Below are 23006 nucleotides of genomic sequence, written 5' to 3'. Positions count from 1 at the left end.
TTTGGGAGCCCACAGAGTTTCTCTAATTCACCAACTACATGGAATTTAGAATTGAGAATTAATCTGAACCACTTACAAGTGGTCAAATAACAGTAATTAGCTAAACAACAAGAAGAATCTGATTACATTAATTTGGGTCCAAATATTGGACGGCCATGATTCAAGGGTAGGTATTATCAGCATTAATTCAGCATGCATAAGCAGAAAGTTGGCATCAAATTGTATATTTTTCACGTGAAATGTTATACAATACACACAAGTAGTACCCAACCCATTATAGTATTTTATCTCAATAAGAATATTTCCATGATCATGCACAAACAGAAAGAGGCTCACGGGCAACACCAAACAAACAACCAGAACAAAGGGAAGATAACCAATGGCCAAATATTTCTACTACATTAATGTTTTTATACACAAAAAGTGAAACCTGTCCTGTGGTTTAGATTGTTTCTCTCTCTCTCTCTCTCTCTCGCTCTCTCTCTCTTTTCTACATTGATGGCAGTAGAAGCACCCGTGACCTCTCTTTCTGTCATTGTTTTTCTGATTCAGCTTCACTTTCCACCTAAACTAAGTACCATAACTAGTATATAAAGCCATAGCACAAACCCATTTCTAAAGCACTTCAAATTCTCTCTAACAATGTCAAACTTGCATTACATTTTCATCATGTTAGTTGCTCTTCTTCTTCTGCAAAATCCCAGTAGAATACAGTGCCATACCAAGGGAATTAGACCAGGTCGTTCTGCAGGAAATGCGTTATCAACTAACATGACTAGAGTGCAGTATTCAGAACAGCAATTCATGAAATGGGTAACCTTTGTTGGTAGCCTCAAACACACTGTTTTTAAGGCAGCGAAAAATAAGCTTGTTGCTTCTTACACTTTGCACGTTGATAAGAATCCTTCTGGTGGAGATTTCACTTCAATTCAAGAAGCCATTGATTCCCTACCATTCATCAATCTTGTGAGAGTGGTCATAAAGGTCCATGCAGGGGTTTACACGTGAGTACTAGTACTATATTTCCTTGTACTTCATTCAGTTGAGTTCTGCCACATTCTGGTCCCTTTGCTTTGTGCCCTTTTCAAATTGTGGTTTGTGCATGTAAGACGTGTATTTTTCTGTTTGTCTGCATTCAGGATTGTGTTTATATATATATATATATATATATATATATATATATAGCTTACACTTAGAGTGATGTTGGAAAACGATAACGTTAACAATTTTGTTTCTTCTAGTGTCTTTTTCCTTCTGATTCGATCATTCGAATTCTCACACAACTGGTGTTTGACTGAAGAAAATTTTCAGCTGATGGACTTCACTTTAGTTGGTTTTTTTTCTTCAAACCCTATGTTTTATTGTGCAAATTTTCTTCTGCGTTTATTCTTGTAGCCAATTGTTAATTGCATTTGAATTAAAGCCTCTGATTTCCCCCTTGCATTTGTGTATGTGTGTGTGTTTGATTGTCCAGGGAGAAGGTTAACATTCCTGCTTTGAAATCCTTCATAACCATTGAAGGAGCTGGTGCAGATAAAACCATAGTTCAATGGGGTGACACTGCTCAAACACCTGGCCCAAATGGTAGGCCTCTAGGAACCTATGGTTCAGCAACTTTTGCAGTGAATTCACCTTATTTCATTGCCAAGAACATCACATTCCAAGTAAAAAACACCCTTCCTCTTTGATGCTATATATTACCATAAAATGCATTGAATATTTTTTATGATTTTGAGATAATAAATGTTTTCACTTTTAACAACTTTTTAAATTTATTTTTGAATGCAGAACACAACTCCTGTTCCTGCACCAGGAGCAGTTGGAAAGCAAGCAGTGGCATTAAGGATTTCAGCAGACACAGCAACATTTCTAGGCTGCAAATTCTTAGGAGCACAAGACACACTTTATGATCATGTAGGCAGACATTACTACAAGGATTGTTACATTGAAGGCTCTGTTGATTTCATATTTGGCAATTCTCTCTCGCTGTTTGAGGTTAGACTATCAGTCGACATCAATAATTTGAAACCTTCAAATATCATAATTTCAATTACCATAAAGTTGTTTTCTAATATGATGAATTAATAAACAAACACATAATTATTGAATTCATTTTTCTAACATGTTTCCTTTAGGACACGTAATCAGATTGTTTGATAGCTATGAAATATGATTATAATGTTAGTGACAAGTGAGTGTTGACTTAGGAATGTCACGTGCATGCCATAGCACAGAACACAGGAGCTGTAACAGCACAAGGAAGGGGTAGTATGTTGGAGGACACGGGGTTCTCGTTTGTGAACTGTAAGGTCACGGGATCAGGAGCACTATATCTTGGGAGGGCTTGGGGTCCCTTTTCTCGCGTCGTCTTCGCTTACACATATATGGACAACATCATCATTCCCAAAGGATGGTATAATTGGGGTGATCCTAATCGTGAAATGTATGTTCTCTAATTCATTTCCCTCTTTCTCACCACACACACACATACATCCATGCAAACAAGGTCGTGATTATGTTAATATAATTGCACACCTAATAGGACATTATAAAGCGTGATTCATTGCTCTTAAAAAATTGACATTAGAAAAGGGTATGTGACATCCCATAAAGTACATTGAAAATTGTCCCCTATCTACTTCTTCTATACATGAATTCAGTTTTGTTGGGTTCTGTAGAACTTTAACCCCTTCACCACAATTAGAGGAAAATGGGGCGGTGCCACTCACTTTCTTACACGAACTGTCCACACCGTATGGGTGTGAAGGTTCGTTTGTCATCTTGCCCTTTATCTAAGAGTTCACATTTTATAAACCACAAACAAACAGTATTCAGTCATTCTCAGTAGCTTTATACTAAAATAACAAAAATAGCCTTTCAGTATCAGCATAACATATGCATAACTTCACTAGTCTCTATTAGGTATCCATAACATCCAATTCTACTAACTTGCTTAACTCAACTGATATTGATATCAAAAATTAAATTCGATGTAATTTTGAGAATGAGTTTAGAATATATTTTGAGTTTTAATAACTCACAACCCGATGTCTTGTACTTTTTGAATAATTAATAATAAAAAATGTATATTATAAAATATATCATAATTTTATTTTTATTTTTTTAATTCTATTATCTAACTATACATATATATTATCTCAATAAATTTAGTCAACTTAAGTTTTGATTAAATTAAATTGGAGTCTAAATATATGACAATTTTGAATGGGATAAAAACTAAGTTAAACCTATTCTAACATGTCTTTGTGAACTACCCATGTCTCCATCATACTCAATAAGAAATATGGATGAGTCTTTTCTTATGATATAACAAAGGAATGTGGGGCATCTCCATATCTAGCTAAATGAATGTGAGGCCAAGATAAGAGAGGCCCAGCTTTGTATGAGTGTTCAATGCTCCTGGCTATATCCATAATATGGTGCAAATCTACCTGTTATGATATGCACCCTCTAATAAAATACAAAATAAAAACAAACTAGGAACTTTCTGAAGAATAAGAAATTGGTAGCACTTTTGAGGGAATTAGATAAGCAAATACTAAATACTAAACACAAAGGGATGATTCTAACCACCGAACTTCATGTCTTTATTTGCTAATATAGATAAGGCATAGTAGCATGCGCATAGTGTCTAAAAAGAACCTTAGCCACCTAATCCCACAGATTGATATATTGTATTTAGTTGTTTGGTATACAGCTATAGACATAATGGCATGCACATGTGGAAAGTTAATTTGTTCTAATGTTTTTGTATTGTATTGGGTCCACCACACACCACCAGGACTGTGTTTTATGGACAATACAAATGCTCAGGACTTGGAGCAAGCTTTGCAGGGAGAGTATCATGGTCAAGAGAACTCACTGACGAGGAAGCTAGACCTTTTCTTTCACTTAGCTTTATTGATGGGACTGAATGGATCAAATTGTAGTTCAACTCATAGAAACTTTTTTTTTTTTTTTCATTTTCAATTTCTCTAGTGGATAAATTTTTATGTATAAATTATATATCACAGATTCGTAATTTGATAGTGCCTTTATAAGTCTTCAATTTCTTGTCCATGCATATCGTAATTTGATATTTATATGAAAATAACATGGATATCGCCACATTACTTAGTCTTCAAGGCCTTTTTCTTATGGGCTATTGGATCTAATTTTTTAAACAACTTAATATGCGTTTTTGTTTTTGTCTAAAAATATTCGTTTATTGTTTTTGGAGCTTCAACATCTGGGCCTTCTCTTCTCTGTCTTTGGACCAAAACGCAGGACTTACTGTGGACCAAACAAAAAACCTTGTTCGCTGTTATATTCTGTCTTCCATATCACGATCATCTATGTATGAAATTGTTTTGTCACCTATACATGAAATATTAACCATCCTATTTTTGGCCGGTGATTATAGATGAAATAAAACGGGCCAGAAACTAAGCCCAAATAAAAGTAGAGCCCAAAGCTAACAATTTATGGAATCCATCAACCTTTGGAAATTTAAGCTTCAACTTGCCAAGTCCGGCTCATTTTTCATACTCTCATTTTAAGAGTTTTTCCATCGCCCAACTACACTGTTCGGGCCCCTGTTGGGCTTCAATTGCAAAATAATAATATCTTTTATTATAACTCATAAAAAGTATAAAACAAAAAGTTAAGCAACCACAATACTGCACCTTCCCTAAGTAGTGTTCTCTATGAAGTAACTAATAATAATAATACGGTGTTATTCAAATGTGTACTTAATTTGGAAAGTCAGTAAACGCAAAATACACATTTAATTCAGTAAACTTCCTTAAAAAGTTTACGAAAAAAGTAAAAATCCTTAAAAATAAATTTTTCCACACACATGTCATGTCTCTATCTTATAAAAAAAAGAAGAATTTAAAAGTAAATAAATATATAAATAAAAGATTACCTCTCTAACAATCTGTAAACAGACTTTATATATAAAAAATGTTTCTCTATGAATGTATCTAAATCTTTTGCTACAACCCACAGTCAATCAATAGTTAACATTGCAGCCTCCATCAAATTTTATTTGACCTCATTTAGCCCAAGTCCAATGAAAGTTACTGAAGAGGCTAAGAAAAATAAAACATATAAACAGAAAACACAAGTTTTGGAAGCACCATAGGGGCATGCATCAACAACAAGCAGCAAATAAAAACACACATCCCTTTCTTCCCTCATCACTTTCAAAATTCAAAACAATTGTAAACTGTTCATAGCTGTAAAAAGTCCTTGATGAGTGACGATACATGAGCCACAAGTCATGTGTCCTTTGACATTGAATATTCCTTCACAATACAGTGAGATTCCCAATCAATTATTATTTTTGGTAATCTCACCAATCATTAGTGATGAAAAGGAAGAGCTCTAAGAAACTGATTTTGTCTAACGCCAATGGTTAGAACATAATCAATGTAGCTTTGCCTTAAGTCATTCATTCTCTCAATGATTTGACAACAAAGTTTACTTGATAACTCAAAAGTCTCATATAACATGATGTTGCTTCACTTTTAGAGCTACATTAGTACACTTTTTCTTTTTTGCACCTCTCTCATATATTCAACTGTACAAAGCCTCGCTGTAACCCTCAAAAAAGTACTGAACCTTAAGTTCTCTCTCTCAGCGACAAAAGTATAGTTTGATCCATGCTGTGACAAGTTCAACTCTTATAAAATAAAAGCTCTTCTCCCTTTTTTTCTTATAGGCAAATTATTGTTTTTAATTCCTCCAATATTTTTTGTGTGAATTTTGTTTAGGAATGGTTTTTATTTGTTTCAACTTACAAGCCTATAACAGCCGAATTAAGGTTTCATTATCACCAACAAAACAAACTGCTAAAAATTAATAAAAAAAAAAAAGTATTCGGGGAGTTTACACTAAAGGCAAATTGGACTCTTGCATTTGAATAATATATGAAAAATCCATGAACAAACTTTTCACAAAACATGGTGACTTTTCTTTTCTTTTTTTTCCCTTCTATTTTATCCTCACATTCCCTTGTTTCCCACACCAACTATCTATCTTCAAATTGCCAATCTTGGGGCGCAGAAATATAAAATAGTTTATTAACATTTGATAAAGTGGATATCTTATGAATCTCTCATGAGTTCAGCAATCATCACCTCCGTCGGTGAAAGTAATAGTTTCTGTCTATCTCCTTAGCAGATTCTGTGGACTTGTAAAGCTTACCCATCACAGCATTCTTGAAGTTAACAACTTCTTGAACCTGTGAGCAAGACCTCTGCATTCTAACCCCACTCAAACTACTCCTTGACTCCATCATTTCATTGAGGGAAAGCCTCTTTCTTGGACCAGGTTCTGGCCGTTGCTTTGGAGCACTATGAGACCTCAATTTGGCCTTAAAAGACTGAGTACTGGCCATATAATTTGGAAAATTCCCATATTGACTTAGGAACAAGTTTTCAGTGCACACACTATTTGGTGTCACAGGTGCAACTGATCCACAGCTGCAAGAATTTGCAAACCGTGGAGTGCTTTGAGCTGTAGAGAATCTGCACTCTTCTCCTGTTAACCCCCATTCAGAGTCTTGCAAATTCCTGTGGTCTGGTATGGATAAGCGTGCAGGGGTTTTGTATGGTATTGGGAAGGGAGAAGAAAGTGCTTGAAATGATGGGTCATCACCAAAATCTGATATTGAAGTGTTGGTCCTTCTAGACCTTGATTTAGGCCTCCCAGTGTCCACTTCCACTATTTTGGGGCTTCCATCAACACTGTTATTGTTGTTAATTGTGGCGTCAAAAGAAGATGATAACCTTCTATTGTGGATTGGAGCTGCATACTCACTCCTAGTGTCATCAAATCTCTCCTGCAATGCAAAGATTTTGTCACAACAACTAGCTTAGAATAAATGTATCCACTATGCACATAATGAGAATTGTGTCTACAATGTGAGATCTGTACCAATACCATGGATCTTCTAGCTCGGTTTTGAAATCTACATGCTTCATTATTTGTGCTCTTGACCCTGCCAGATTTTTGAGACCTAATTGTAGATTGAGCTCTAACAAGAGCCTGCATACTATGAAGGGTTTCATTTGCTTGCTTCCTTACTAAATACCCTCTCACAAGTGCTTGCAACTTCACCAATCCTTTTAAGGCTCTTAGTGCTTTCCTTGCCTATTCAGAACCCAAAACAAAACTCATCTCAATTTTCATATTCCACTGTGAAGACAATGCACCAAAAACAGATATAGCAACATTCCAAAACCCAATTCAAATTCCTTATTATTGAAGCTAAAAGCCTATATTTAGCATCTTGTTTTGAACATAAAATAAGCAAAACACAGAGTTGCAAACTTACAAGGTATCCTCTAAACACTGTTTGAATTTTGATAGCAGCCCATATGTCAGGTCCAACACCAAACATGGTGCCTCTTCCATGGCTAGTGAGCCTAACCACAGCCACTGCAGCTTGTGCAGCTGCCACAGCAGCATCAGCAGCTGCTGCTGTGGCTGCAGCAACTGCAATGGCATGCTTGTTCTGCTCCTTTTCTGTTTCTGTGTAGAAGGATTGTAACCAAGCAGCTTCTTCTGGAGAAATGTTGGGTGGTATAGTAGCTGGATTGTGACACAAAACTCTCGAATTATTAGTATTCTCAGAAGAAGACCATTTCATGCTTCTTGGGTCTCCAAAGTTTGAGTTTTGTTTGTGCTCTTTGTCTCTCTTTATCCCAAACAAGCTCTTCAGCCACCTTGTGGCTCTCCCCATTTAACCCTGCAAGTGTAAGCAAAAGGGTCCTGAAATAGTGAGAGAAATCTACAATAATTCACTCTTGAATGAACCGTTGATGCTCACAACTTAATATGGTGAAATAGTAACATGGTTGTTAAATAATGCTTTCTTTTGAGATACAATGTGAATGTGAATGAGGAATAGACTATGTAATTTTATTGGTCTTTGTACAAAAGGATGAGAAAAGAGACAAAACAAAAGAAATGAAACAGAAGAAAAATGAAAGGTTCTGTCAAACCCTCGTGAAAATCTGCGTTACATGACAAAAAAAACGTGCCCATGGAACATGCAGGGAGTGTGGTAAGCAAGAGCAAGGAAAGTTAAAAGAAATTAAATAAAGGTGAGTTAACTTAGTGGGGTGGTTTCATATAAATGATGTAATAAAAATTATATAAAGTAAGAAAATGCTACAAAAGTAAAATAATCACAGAGAAAGGGTAACCTACCTTTGATAGAATTCGATTCCGGAAATGAAAGGAATAAAACTATTTTAGTTCTTAAAAGTAGGCTTGCTGTTTATTTAGTATTTTATTAATTACTTTATCATAATTATTTTGTTTTTAAATACTTCATAGTTAAGTGTCAGTGTAAGCTATAATTAATTCAACTTGAATCTAATAAACTTAAGTGATGAAGTTATTGTGTTTATCTTTCCATTCAGATAAAGCGAAGCTAAGACTTTACATTCAAAATTTTAGTTATTGTTATTTTAATTATTGTTATTTTAATCTTTGATTAATATGAATTTCTACATGATCAGACTTTTGTCATATTTTACCTTCAAAATTCTCACTATTTTTTCATCAAGCCTAAGATGAGAGTATATTTAGTGTCACACTTACATGTTTATCATTACTCTCTTTATAACTATATGAATAGTAAAAATATTTCATATAAATTTTTAAAAATTAAAATAACAACAGACATATAAATATGACAATAATCATTGTCCTAAAATCAACATCATGCATTTTAATTTTTACTTAATATAAACAACTTCAACTCGACTGGTGAAATAGAATTAATATGTAACAGAATTATTAACCAGTTCCTTTAGCATGCTTTTACCTGAATTAGTAGATTAAAAAGGATCATTAATGAGTATAGACTCATAGTGCTTTCCTAAAAAGAAAACAAAAAAACAATAAAAAAGTTGGAAAAGGGAAGTCAAAATTTTGCAGTTCTCCAAAGGGAAACTCAAGATTCAAGAATAAAAAAAAGGAGAGAAAGATAAAGAGTGAAACATGTATATCTATCTGTTCCCAACCCAATACTTTGTGGAGCGACGTGTCCTCAAAAGAAAGATATGTGAGGGTCCTAAGATATATGTCTGACACTCTCGTGAAGCATTCCTATTATATACAAGCATCCTTTGTAACATATCAACTCTTCTTCGACTCTATCTTCAACTGTTCTACACTACCATTATTCATCTTATCATAGAAAATAATGAGTGACCCAGATTCATAATTCATTCTATTTTCAAAGCTGCAATGTTCCTTTCTTCAACTGCATACATGGGTTATAAATTGACAAAGCCACTCATGCATGCTTGCTATGTTTCAGCACTAAAGTAGAACCAATGAAAAGATATATCTTTTGCTTTAATATATACTTTTCTTTCTTTTTCTTAACCAATAGCTACCCATGTTTGCTCCGTGCAATTAAATCTTTCTTTTTTTATGTTTCCCGTTTATCTCTTTTGGGGTATGAAAAGATATATCGATCCGTAGCAGCATCTAATATTCATTTTTACCCTCCTTTGTTTATTTGTGCCAACTTTGAAACCACTTGGCTTGTAAGATGACAAAATGAAGAACATGCATACCAGTTAGCCCAGAAACTAACTATGATGGGTATGTACATGTGAATGAGGAAATTTTTTCAGTCTAGGGCTCTATTTTCCTTTCTTTAAAATAATATTATTTCTTTTTTGTGTGTTCATTTTTTTTTTCTTATTGTCACTTTATTGCATCAAATGGTTATATGGATATAACTTCTTTTGTGCAAGTAATTCCAATAACTTTTATGGGTAGAAAACTGTTGTAGTGAGATATATTATTTATATAACATTTTTACTGATATTTTTATAATATTATTTGTTTTACCATATCAATTATTTTATTCTATTTTTTTATTTTTTTATTTTATCTTTCTATTTCTCTTTAATGTATAATATATACACATTTTATGTAAAAAAATTGTGATTTTTATTTCTAAGTTTATAAGTTTTGTGTAAATATTCAATAAATTAAGATTAATTGAAAATTTTTAAAATATATATGGATAAAAATTACCAACTTATAATTAAATAAAAAATTTTATGAACTAGAGAAGCAAAAAATATAATTTATTAACATGGTATGATACTTATTTTTTCAAGAGTTAGTATCGAAATGAACCACCGATAAAGAAATACTCCCTTTGTTTGATTATAGTGTGGAGTTATTTTTTCAAGAGTTATTTTTATTTTCACCGATTAAAAAAATTGATTTTTCTTTGAGGCCATTTAAAATTTTGGATGATTTCATAGGGGTCTAAATCTTTTAGCATATACATGTTTTAAAATTCTTACACTATATGAGTAATATTCCTGGATTTTCCACTCAATATAAACCAGGTTTTACCATTTTACTAGAAAAATGGAATTTTCCCATGAACATGTACATTAATAATTGATTGTCTTGTGAAATTTCATGCATTCGTAAAGTTGAGTTGTCCTACCAATTTCAGTTCATGTAATAGATATATATTATTATTATTCTTAAATAAGATTTTGCATTCAAATATGAAAAAAAAATATTGCTAATAAATATAATTTTATTACAAATTAAAAGATGTTAACCAAAGACACCATTAAACAGTGCATATCAAGTAAATATAAGAAGAATAAACACACAGTCAAATTTAGATAAAATAAAGTATCTTATCGTGTGTACAGTACAAGTTTTTTGTCCACACTAGAAGTTTATAAATCCCAATTAGACACAGGGGCATTGAGAAAGCTGAAGCGAATCTGGGCCATTAAAGGGGGAATCAATGCCTAGTTGTAGCCATTAAGTTTGAATATTTACAGAAAGTTTCCTACTACTATATACTATTCAATATTCATATCCATGATCCATCTATCATCCATGCCTTTAGTTTTTGGATTTGTGGCCCTTTGCACGTTTTCATTTTTTCGAATAATTTCGTTATTTAAATTATTTAAAATTAATATCGTATTTAATATTTTAAAGCATTATTTAATTTTTTTATCTTATATATATGTGTATATCCTAAAACACATATTTTGATTAAAAAAACTAGTTGAAGTTGTACGTGAAAGGGTTGAAGAAACATTTTCCTTTTCTGAACCACACAGTTTCAGTGAATCTCTTTTTATGTATGCAAAATATTCAATATTGTTTAAGCAATGAGAAAGTGTGTATGAAATTTTCCTCGTTGCGTCATCACTGACAATTTGGTTGCTTTTTCAATTTTTGGTCATCAGTAATCAAATTTACTCTAATATTCTACCGAAAAATTACCTTTGCTTAATTTCTTTTTAATTATTATTCTTTGGCACATTATTTATTTTAACCCATTTATTTAATACTTATTTTATATCCTGCTTATATTTATACCTTGTGGTAATAATGATTTGGTAAATCATAGAATTTGATCAATTAATGAAAGATTAATATTAGATGCTGCAAAAGCAACTGTTTTTCTTTTCCCTCACCAACCGATCTCTCTTTTTTATTTTATGAGTGGCACAGAGATTTTTACATTTTGTTCATAGCAAAATTCTTAATGAATATGCAACTATGATTATAAAACGATTTTCACCGTTTGTATTGGATAGAGTTTTAAAATAATTCAAACATTGCTTTATTGTGAATGGCTATTTATGCCATATGTTATCTTAGAAAATATTGATGATTTTCTTTTTTTAATACTAGTATAATGGTCAAGAAAAAAAGTAAGTAATTCTATTATAAAGTAAATGCATATTATAAGTATAAACAATTATTGCTGATCAATGTGAAAACTTAGAAGCCTAAGGAGCCCATGTACCATGTTCATACATTTTTTACGAGGCAGGTTAATGTTGACCAACTTGATGAATCTAACTCCTCTATATTCCAAAGATTATCTTGCTATTGGAATCCTCCCTTTTCTGATTTTTTTATTGCATCATGTATAGTTTTTGGACTGTTTGTGTTCTTGTGCTAAAACAACTCGCGTTCAAACTTGTGTTCTTGTACTACATTAATTTATTGTATACACTTGTCAACTACTAAATCAACTTCTTGATATTGCTATACTTAGTTCTGACCTAGGAATTTGATCATTTTAATACTTGGCCTCATATAAAATTAATGGCTATTTGACTGTAGCTTCACAACCACCATCCATAGCTGCATTAACTGTATCCTCTAATCGCTGTAAACTTAATGCCAAATATGAAAATGAGGAAAACAATGGTAAAACTAGTTTCATTACAGGAATTTATGACATTTTAAATTCTTAAAAGAAATCCTTTATGAAATAGAATTTTCTCATCATGTCATGCATTTTTTAAGATGTAAAATTCATATACATACACACATGATTTATAGAACATTAGCAAATATTTTAATCAAATAAATGTTTCTAACAAAAATTGAAGATGAATTTTTGGGGAAGCCCATGACCTACCAACCCTTCTAATTATTGGCCAGAATTCCCTAAGAAGCAGTAGATTGATTGCTGGTTGCTGGTGGTACATGCCCATCAGAGAACTGAAAAAGCATTACCTTTTCTATTCCAATTTGGACTAAAATGTGCCTATCATATTATAAGCGCCCTTAGCAATGGCAATTAGGACCATCTTCTTTGTTTAGGTAAAACCTAGCCTAATGCTAAACAATATTCTATGACATGGGTTTTTCCCATCCAATCCAAGGTACCATTAATAACATCCCTAAACTTTATTCTGTAGTCCATTTCCCTTTTCAAGATACATCCATGCTATTTTTTTATACTTTAGATTCCTTTTGGCTGTATTGGGGGCCAATGGGCCAAATTTGCATATTAGTTTTCATTAGAATATTCTTTGTTTGAAAAACATTCTTTCTATGAATGTTTTGTGTGTTTCCTATTCTATTATATGTGTTAATATTAACAATGTGTGTGAGATGACAATAACATGAATGCCAATAAGCTTAATACATGAGTGAAAAGTATTAGCAAATTGTAACCCTTGGATGGGAAACAACCAGGACAGCCGTATTAGGCCGTATAAACATGGCATAAAGAAAACTGATGCTTGCAATTTCCATCACGGCTAAGTAAAAATCAAAACAAAACGACAAAACAAGCTTTGAGAACAAAGGGTAGATAGACAATGGAAAATCTATTTTAAATCATGCTATATATCCAAAATTTAAGATTTAATTTTGTAAAAAGGGTATTAAGCATACGTATACTTGATAAATAACATACTTAGCTCATTGAAAATTCTTTACTCTAAGGCGAAGATATTTGATAGAAAAACATTATATTTATTTTGCACATTTTATGTAATTTTTACCCGAAAAGTTTTCATTTCTAGATAAATTGGGGGTTATAATAATGAAGTATTTGATGGACCCAATTAAGGATTGAATTTGTGTAAGCAAAAGTGTTTCATTTTACTTTATTTTATATTTTTGGGTGATAACTGTGTCCATGTATATTTTTTTAAACAAGAGATTTTTTATCAAATAAAAAAAAGAGAATATATATATATTAAAGAGTTCCTTTTCCATTGACTTCTCCAGTGAACTGACAGAACTGTACATTATAAGAATTAAGACCCGTGGAAGGCAATCTGGACCATTAACTGCAGGCCAATATAATTCACACGTATATGAGGAAGTTTGGCTGAAACTTGGGCCCTAGCATACTTCATTTCTCAATACATATATTTTTTGGTCAAGGCCTAATTTTTAAATTTATTCTTTAGTTCTTGACCAAAAACACTATGCTTTAGTTCTATTTTCAGGCCTTAGAATTACAGGATAGAATGTCAATGGACCAAACTAAATGGATCATGCTGACAAAAAGGTATGGGTCAACGAATTTTTAAAATTCCTCACTTTTATCCCTAACAAAGGCCTAAGGGCATATAGTTGAGCAACAATGAAAGGAAGACATGGTAGGTATTATTGTTCATTAAAGTAGGGCTTTTTACTATTCTATTTCTTGGACAATCATAAGTTATAAAATTAAACCTTAGATTAGCTTATACGTTATATAAAAGAATTCTGCTTTTTTTTTCTTTCCTGAGACAAAATGCAGAGGTTGATAAACCTTCAAATGAAGGTGTGTGAAAGTTAATAATCATGGTGCATATTTGGAGTAATATTATAACTTCTAACAATATACTTCCAATATTTTGTAGAAATAATATTCAATTAATAAGAAATATATTTATGCCTTGAAAATGCAAAGTAAAATGGAAACACATTACCTACATAGACAGTAGAGACTATAACAGCATCCTCACTTCATGCCATTTTTTATGGTTGACCAAATATTTTGACTTCTTCCATATCTTTTTTATTACCTTATTTTAGCCTACTTCTTTTACGTAAATAAAAAAAATACTATTAGCATTTAATTTCTCTTCATTTTTCCAAATTAAAAGGTGTGACGAACTAATGAGTGTTAAAATTAACATTGACTCAGTTTATATTAACATTCGATAAGTCTTAACAATTTTTTTCGTTACTTGTCACACTGCTTTTAATAATTAAAATAAATTTACCACTTGAAAAAGAAAAGTAGTTCTTTCCTCTTATATTGACAAACTCCCATTCATTTCCAAACCTAAGCTCTCATTTTTCATAAACTCGAATCGCATCCGCACCGGCACTCAAATAATCATTCAGTCACATGACTTTTACTTTTAATTAATGTGAATATTTTAGCTAGCAATGTAATTTTTTGCTAGTTCAGTACGTAATTTAATATTGGAATAGCCACAGCATAGACATAAGCTTTCGTTTGGTTCCAACCTGAACTGTCAGCATGTAAACATGGAATAATTTAAAGCACTATGCTAGCAATTTCATATTGAGACAAGATTAAATTGATCTGGAAAGAAGAAGAATTATAAATATGATTGTAGAGTTACATTAATAGTATATAATAGTTAGCATACTTACACGAGGAAATAATATGGGGAAAAAAAAAACATTTTTCGATTGAATTGGATCTGGTCTCCTTATTATATTTTTCATTAATTTATAGGGGTGTTCAGTGGACCTAGAGCCTCTTCTACATTCAAATTTCAATTCATTAGCCACTACGAAAATATCAGGTGGCTAGGGAATTTTTTTGTATATAATAAAAACTTCTAGATACAATCGAATATATATATATATATATACAGTGTACCTATCGTATCACAGATATACTTACAAGTCAGAACCATCTTTTATTCAAATAAATAATTGGAAAGGAATCATATGTATAAAGAAAAGGAAACACATCCATAAGAGATGTAGAGCTAAAGAAATGCATGTTGTGTTTGCATTCGAATATATATCACGTACCCTCTACAACATATGCAACATATATATTAATTGGATTAATAGCATTCCCACATGACATCATAAGGAGCTGAAAACGGGAGTGGTCCCTCAAAGTGTCGACCTTAAAGTGGGCAAAGAATGATGGGTGGCCAACTGAGCCCTAACTTGCTACAGCTAGCTATGTATGAAATATAGGCAATGGTGGCATATAGTAGTAATTGAAGGTGGTGTGTGGGGAGCAAGAGAGATAAGCTCCTCTGGCTTTGTTTGGTACGGAGTTTAGAGTAACCAAAGAAAAGGAAAGACAAAATTTCAAAGCTAGTAAATATAATAAACATTAATGTAAAGTATCACATATCTCATTACGTAAGTCAATTGCAACAATTTTAAAATTAACAAAAAAATTGACACAATTTTAAAACCAGGGTTTAAAAGTTATATATATTGGCAAATAACTTATGTGTAATAGGATATTTTTAAAATTTTGTCATTTGATTTAACAATTGTTGGATTTGATTAAAATGAGTTCTTGGTCTTGGTCCGATTCTCATTCGGAAAGCTCCTTCTCCATTTGTGATTGATGTATAATTAGCCCACTAGAATGCATTTATAAGGAGTGTTAGCTAAAAGACTTCTTATGTTAATTATGATTGTATGCATATGGATTGAGAGATCTATTGGACTTTTTTTAATGTTATGGCTTGAAAAAAAAAAAGTTATAAATATTTACTTACACTTTTTTCCTAAACAAAATTATATGAGTTCGATTTGAATCGGCGAATATAATTTAAATTCTAGTGTTCTGAGTTAATAAGTATAATTCTAGTGTTATAACATGTGAGATACTTTTATTAAATTTTAAAATGGAGGTATCATAACAAAGATAAAAGTTTAATGATAAAAATGAATGAAAAAGAAAAGTTAGAAAAGTAAGCCGAAACACAAATAAATTGAAAAAAAACTACTAAATTATACTAAAAATATAAAAAAAAAACATTATATATATATATATATATATATATATATATAATATTCTTTTTGTTATTCATCTAAGCAAAATAGTGGATGAAAAGATCATTTGTTTTTTCTTTTATTGATTTTACACAATACTAAACACAGAGAATGGTAAATCTTTCGATCGCACATTATTTTTTATTGGGTATGATACCAAATGAAGCCTTGTGAGTTGTGAAGGGGACATGTCAAGCCAACTTGAGAAACAAAAAAGACACAGTCTGTTGAGGAAATCATGGAAAACTAGCCCTTCATTCGTGTAGCTTTAGGACTTTAGCTAGATTAGATAGATAGACATGCAAATATAGTGAGAGAGGAGAATATTCCATGCCTGTTAGCAGAGGCCATCTCTACATGGGCTATCTAAGCACTGTGTTTATAATTTCATGGCAGAGGCCATATAGGGTTTCTTTCAAACAGATAGAGCCATGATGCAAATGGTCTGGATGGTGATCATGATGTTGGTTAGTTGGTTGGTCATCATAGATATATTTGGGAAGAAATAATGCTTTATTTTTCGATCTTTATGACAAAATTATACTGCTCTGATTTTACCAGTTAGATCCTTTAATATTACTTTCAAATTTTAATATTTATACTATTTAATAATTTTTATAGGATACAAGATTAATTAATTTAACTATTAATTCATTTTACATTATTTTTATGATCATATATATTAAATTTTATATAATTTAAATATTTATATTTATATTTTAAAAATATATTATCTGTTAAAATAAAAATATGATAAAATATTCATTAATTTTATTTTGTATAAAAATTTATAAAATTAATTTATTTGATAAGAAATTTCAAATAAATAGTTGTATTGATTAATTTTATAAAATAAAATTAAGTGGTATAAACATTTAATTTTGATACTTAGTGTTGCTGACTTTAGTTTTATTTATCTACTTAAATAGGAAAAGTTGCACAAACTAAAGAATTTAATTATTCGTTAAACTTAATTGTTAAATTTACTAATTTACTTTAACTAATAAGTTTTTTTTCCTTCTTTTACTTAAATAATATGAATATTTTATATGAACAAAATTATATTAATAAAAAATAATGATTAATAGTCTTAAATTTTAATATGAACAGATAGCTAGATAAGCATATTTTTCTTCTTCTTTCTCTAAATTAATAAATGGGATCATGAATAGTGTTTTACAGGCATAGGCACAGAGATCTTGTAGGGGAAAAGAAAAAGGAATTAAAGATAGTGAAGGTTTAGATAAGGGGACAAAGAAAGTGGTATAAGAGATATTAGATTGGTTGGTCACTCAAAAGGTTAGCCATGTGAGAAGCATGATGATGCAAAATGATACTGTCTCTAACCAGTTCGTTCATCAATTAGCTTTACTTTCTTTCTATGCTTTCAATTTGTCCCTTAAAATTAATTTTTGGCACAAGAGGTGATCTTAGCTAGCTAGATATAGCCACCATGACCCTAGCTCAAAGGTATCTACTGATTCTTTAAACGTGATTATGCAAATAATTGACCTTCTTCCTAACTATCCCTTGCTCGTGAGAAACGCTAGCTAGGCCCATAGCGATATGCAAGCTTCTTATGCAAGTTTATTGGATTTAATAATTTATGTAAACATATGCATGTTTACTTTTGACATTGACTGACATCAACGCAATGTTTTTACTTTGAACCTATGATTCTAAGAGGAGGAGGAGGAGGAGGGAGAAGGGGGGGGGGGGGGGGGCACAAATCATGATAGGGTTAGAAATAACTTGTTTTTTATGAGGAAAAGTTATAGATTGCATTCAATTTTGGTCATGGCTTACGTTAAACCTAATTTTGTTGTGGTTTCAATTTTTTTAATGATCAGAATACTAATATTATAACATGTATAGCTTAATGTTATAGAAAGTTTCGAGTTGGGATTCCTTGTACTCATTTAATAAAATTTAATTTTGCCATTTAAAAATCCATAAAGTTAGTAAGTTACTACTCATTTTTCTTTTTAAAAAAATAATTAATAACATTTTTACCCCCCCCCCCCCCAAAAAAAAAATCTTAGATAGATAGATGCAAAGAGAGACTGAAATCACCTAACATGACTAACCAAACATAAAATAATATCATCCGAAAATGATTCATTTTAATGTATTTTGAGACAATTAATATAAATTTTCCCAGGAGATTAGCCCAGTTTGAAATTTTGCCAATGATGAGGGTTTGGCTAGTCAGTCTTTCGCCCATTACAATTACACTTTTTTAAAACCTTGAGATTCCTTGACAGTAGTTGATATATAGGTACTTAATCACACTATTAATTTTTAGTAAAATTAGTGATTTATGACAATCTTAAACTCTGATAAGAAAAAAATTGAGAAGAGAGTTAATGAATATGAAATTATACTATCATTAGTTCAATCATATTTGAAAATAAATAACCTGTGCTGAAGTAAAAGAAAGGTGTTGCTAGCAAACTTTTTTTTTTTTTGGGAACTATGACCACACGTTGAGCAAGATCATTGACATCAATAATCTGCATGAGGAGCTGCTATTCACTCAATTGTACAATTTTCAATTTCAATTTCAACTTGCAAGTTGCCAGTTCTAAGTAGCCATATGGCATGTTTGTCTCGTCAATTGCAATAAAGTGTGTGGAGCATGATGCATAAAGTAATGTATAATGGCACTAAAGCTCCATAATTAACATAGTGGCCTCACAATTAAACCCGCCATGTGTGGCCACATGCATGGCTGGGCACGTGAGTAGGCCTCATTAATAAGATCCTTCACTTAGTGAGTTTGTTGCTATCAGAAGTGACCTAGCTAATCTTAACTAATGTCGGTATATAATTATATATTGTCCTCAAATGAAGTCAACTCTTTATTTGCTCTAAAAAAAAGCAAACTATGAATGTCAAATATCTTTAAATTTTCGAAATAATTATCAAACAATCAAATAGACTAATTAAAATATAAAAATTCACATCTTATAGCAGTGACTTTGTTTATTTAGACTGAGTTTTTTTTACAAATCTTAATTTTTTACAGCACTTGAAAGGAGTTAAACATGTATTACTTAGGTCAAACATTTGTTGATATAATATAAATTGTTTTAATAATATTGAACTTATATTTAATTAGCTTTTTTATTATGACTTTCCATTTTCTTTTATTCTTATTATTGTTGATTTAATTCTTATTACTTATTGGTTCTGTTTAAATATTCTTATTGAAGTTTATTGACTTCAATTACCTTTTTTTTTTTACAAAATTTATGATACATTTGATTTATGGAAAATAATTTTTCATTAATAGATAATTATTAAAACACATATTTGTAAAAACAATGTTTTCACTATTTTTATTAAGTTTTGAAAAAAGAATAATTAGAAAGTATATTTTTTATATAAATATTAAGACAAAAAACATTGCATAGACAAAACGCACCGTAAGGTTTTGAGGAGACAGTTTGGGCAGAATTCAAATCAATTGATGAAGAAATTGATTAGATTGGTAAGGCAGGGATGATTTTCAGTGATATTATAATTCATTTAATTTAATTAGAACACAATGAACATTGAGATATCACTTAAATTGTGTTTATTTCAAAGATTACTAGGTTGTTTCTTAGCAATTTAGAGTTGGAAATACAACGTCATTCACTTATTTGATTTAAAAAATCATAAAAATATTCACGTATAAGTATTATCGATGAACATGAAAATGAGATCTTTATTTTTAAGATGAGGGGCGAATATACTCTTTCCCATGACATGAGAATGGCTATTATTTTGAAAACATTAACTTCAACTCTCACTTCTTCTATTTTATTATTTGAATTTAAATTGAAAAAGCATTTGAAAATGTTAAATGGTACATGTTACAAATTTATTTGAAGTAACATTCCAGGACACAATATTCACGAGAATACTGATACATATTCCATAAAATATGCTGATATATATAAATGTAGCTGGAAAGTACAATATATTTTTTTGGGTGGATAAAAGTACAAGTGACTACTAATTAATTAAGCGACTGATTTTCATTTTCAAACCATTTACCCTTAATGTGGTTGCAAGTTTTTTAGAAATCATGATTTCTGAAAAATATGATTCTCAAGAATGAAAAAAAAAATGTACCAGATGCTCTTTGTATTATATTCAAATTTGACACGATCGATAAGTCAATTAATACAACATGCGTACAAGATGAAGCAAGAGGAATTGATCAAAACACAAAGTCAAATTGTTTACAAGAATCACGTCCTACAAACCTTAATTGGGATATCATAAACCAAACAAATCTCGTTGACATGTTCTAAATTAGAAGGTTTCTTTAAGACATCCAGAAAGAAAAGGTTATCAAAGTACCAACATCTTGTGTGACATTCTTTTCTCCGTAAAATATAAATATATATTGATAAAAAAAAATGTCTGACTTTTCTGCAACTTCAAACACAATCTTATTACGAGCATATATAAATTCACGTCTGGTTAAATATATATAATATATAGTTATATTTATTTTAATATTATTGATTATAATGTTTATATTAGATATATATTTACAACTTTTCTTAATATAGTTTCAAATGCACGCTACGTTACTTTTAAACCCAACCTTTTTTCGTTTGGGTTTGAACGTAAATCATGCCAACTACTGCATATTTACGAAGTCATTGTTGCATTTATGTGAACCTGCTATGCATGCATCACGAAGCTAGTACGTTATCAAGGAATCATTCGTTGGAAGGTTGGATGAAATATCCCCTCAAATATCCGAAGCATTTGAGAAGCAACTCAAAGCTAGAGAGGGGACTGCATATACTTTTTCTGAAAAAAATATACTATAAAAAGTAGATAAAATTTTTGGGTTAATAAGTAAAAGTTGTAAGCTCAAACGACCCATATTATTACAAAAGAAGTGATAAAAATTAGAATTAATCATTTAAATTGGAGTTAATTGATTTGATTCATGGACCTAACGACAATTCTCTTTTGCAAGTTGCAAGATCATCTTCTCGAATTATGTTTTAGTAGGTACAATTTATCTTTGATGGAATAGGGATCTATCTTGTAGCTAGGCAATGAGATTTGATAGGAAGCATGACCAGTTAAAAAAGAGATAAACCCCTAGAGAGGTGAAGTACGGGTTAGTACTAACTGGTCCACTATGCTTTTCACATGTGATGCAGAAATTTAGGCCTGAAATTGACGGGTGATGGAGTGAAATGAAATGCAATGGGTCGAGGGAAGGTGCATTCATTATCTTTGGGTACATGAAATCTCCAACAGAGACTCACTGGTACATCTGAGTAGCGTGGAAAGAGGTAGATACATTCAAATATATGAATCAACAAGAACAAGATGACATGGGCTTTCCTTTTTTATTTCTTTACACTATAAACTACAATTTTTTTTAAAAAATATTTAACATAAATATATTTTAAAACATAATAATGTAAATTAAATTAAAATAACTTCACATTAAATAATTAATTTAGATAAAAATGTTAAAAGCAAGGGTGTAATGAACTGATAACCCCTCGTGCGTTCTCTGCGGAAAAAGTTGGTGTTGCTGAATAAACAGACAAAAGGCTATTTTGTTTGGCTTCTATGGCTCTCTTCTCTATCATCAATTGGTCTCTTTAGACCATACCCAACCCTTCTCATTATACCCTATGTTTCCTCTCTCGCCTTCATTATCTCTTTCATGGGGACGCAAAATCAACCACTTCTTCCCTTTTTGGATATTGGAACACAGATTCTATTCAAAAGAAATTTAATAATTGGAAGTTTTAAATAAAACCTCTGAGGGTCGTGCCCAAATTCCTATATTCCATTTTCATGCAATCTCGTTTCTTCCTTTTTGAGCGTTGAGTTGAAAACGCTTCAATTCATATGCATACATGAGTTGGAATTCGTTATTTGTGTTCACAAGAACCAAAATTAATCGTCTTCTTCAAGTGGGAAGATCTGAGAGAAAGCTAATGTAATCTCAATTGAAAAACATTGTAAACAATCAAGTTTGAAGAAATATTTATCACGCTTTGATGCCTGTTTTGTTTGGTACGATTGTGCAGAACATGGGATTCGTACTAGTTATAATTTCCACACAGCTAATGATGAGGAAATCATCCTTATAATAGCAACCGTGAAGAGGTATAAATTTAAACATTCTTGAAACACTTTTAAGTAATATTTTTGTTTATTAATTATAAAAGGATATAAGATTGATTATATGGATAAAAATGAAAAGGGTATAATGATTTGAAATGAATGAATATCTTCCGTAGAGTACTTGAGTGGAGGTGACAGCGCAACCGTCGCTGTGCGTCCTTCTCGCTGCCAAAAGATAAGGCTTTCACTCACTCACTTCCTTCAAGTTCAGAAGAATACTATCAGTACCATGGAATGCATAATTTCACTGCCTTTTTTACTTTTCTACCTTCTCTTATGTTTTCTTTAGCTTTTAAATGTTAAAAGCCAGTTCAAAATGGTGAATTTATAACTAAAAATTTAGAATTGTACAAGTAATTTATAGATTTAAATTTATTTAATAAATTAGTTATTTTATTGAATGACTTAAAAAATATGTAATATTATAATTAGTTATTACTTATTTTATTTATTTATAATTAATTATATAAAAATAAAAATTTATATTTTTTAATATAAAATATATTTAAATAAAA

The 23006-nt window shown here is 31.0% G+C and overlaps 2 protein-coding genes across 2 annotated transcripts; one reads left to right on the top strand and one right to left on the bottom strand.

The window, feature by feature from the left end:
* Window positions 1–635: 635 nt before the first annotated feature.
* On the top strand, window positions 636–3953 carry LOC113867953 (probable pectinesterase 53). The gene is made up of 5 exons (XM_027503473.1): window positions 636–1004; window positions 1475–1664; window positions 1789–1995; window positions 2208–2443; window positions 3803–3953. Exons 1-5 carry the CDS (start codon window positions 643–645, stop codon window positions 3948–3950), a joined length of 1143 nt encoding a protein of 380 aa, XP_027359274.1. The 5' UTR covers window positions 636–642; the 3' UTR covers window positions 3951–3953.
* Window positions 3954–6139: 2186 nt separating this feature from the next.
* On the bottom strand, window positions 6140–7750 carry LOC113866809 (protein IQ-DOMAIN 14-like). The gene is made up of 3 exons (XM_027501609.1): window positions 7343–7750; window positions 6949–7158; window positions 6140–6847 (listed from the first exon to the last, which is right to left on the bottom strand). Exons 1-3 carry the CDS (start codon window positions 7748–7750, stop codon window positions 6140–6142), a joined length of 1326 nt encoding a protein of 441 aa, XP_027357410.1.
* Window positions 7751–23006: the final 15256 nt, after the last annotated feature.

The sequence above is a fragment of the Abrus precatorius genome, unplaced genomic scaffold (assembly GCF_003935025.1).
Source record: "Abrus precatorius isolate BTA unplaced genomic scaffold, Abrus_2018 Scaffold5, whole genome shotgun sequence".
In the NCBI taxonomy this organism is placed as follows: domain Eukaryota; kingdom Viridiplantae; phylum Streptophyta; class Magnoliopsida; order Fabales; family Fabaceae; genus Abrus; species Abrus precatorius.
The sequence above is the reverse complement of the archived record's forward strand: the minus strand, read 5'-3'. Positions and strand labels throughout refer to the sequence as shown.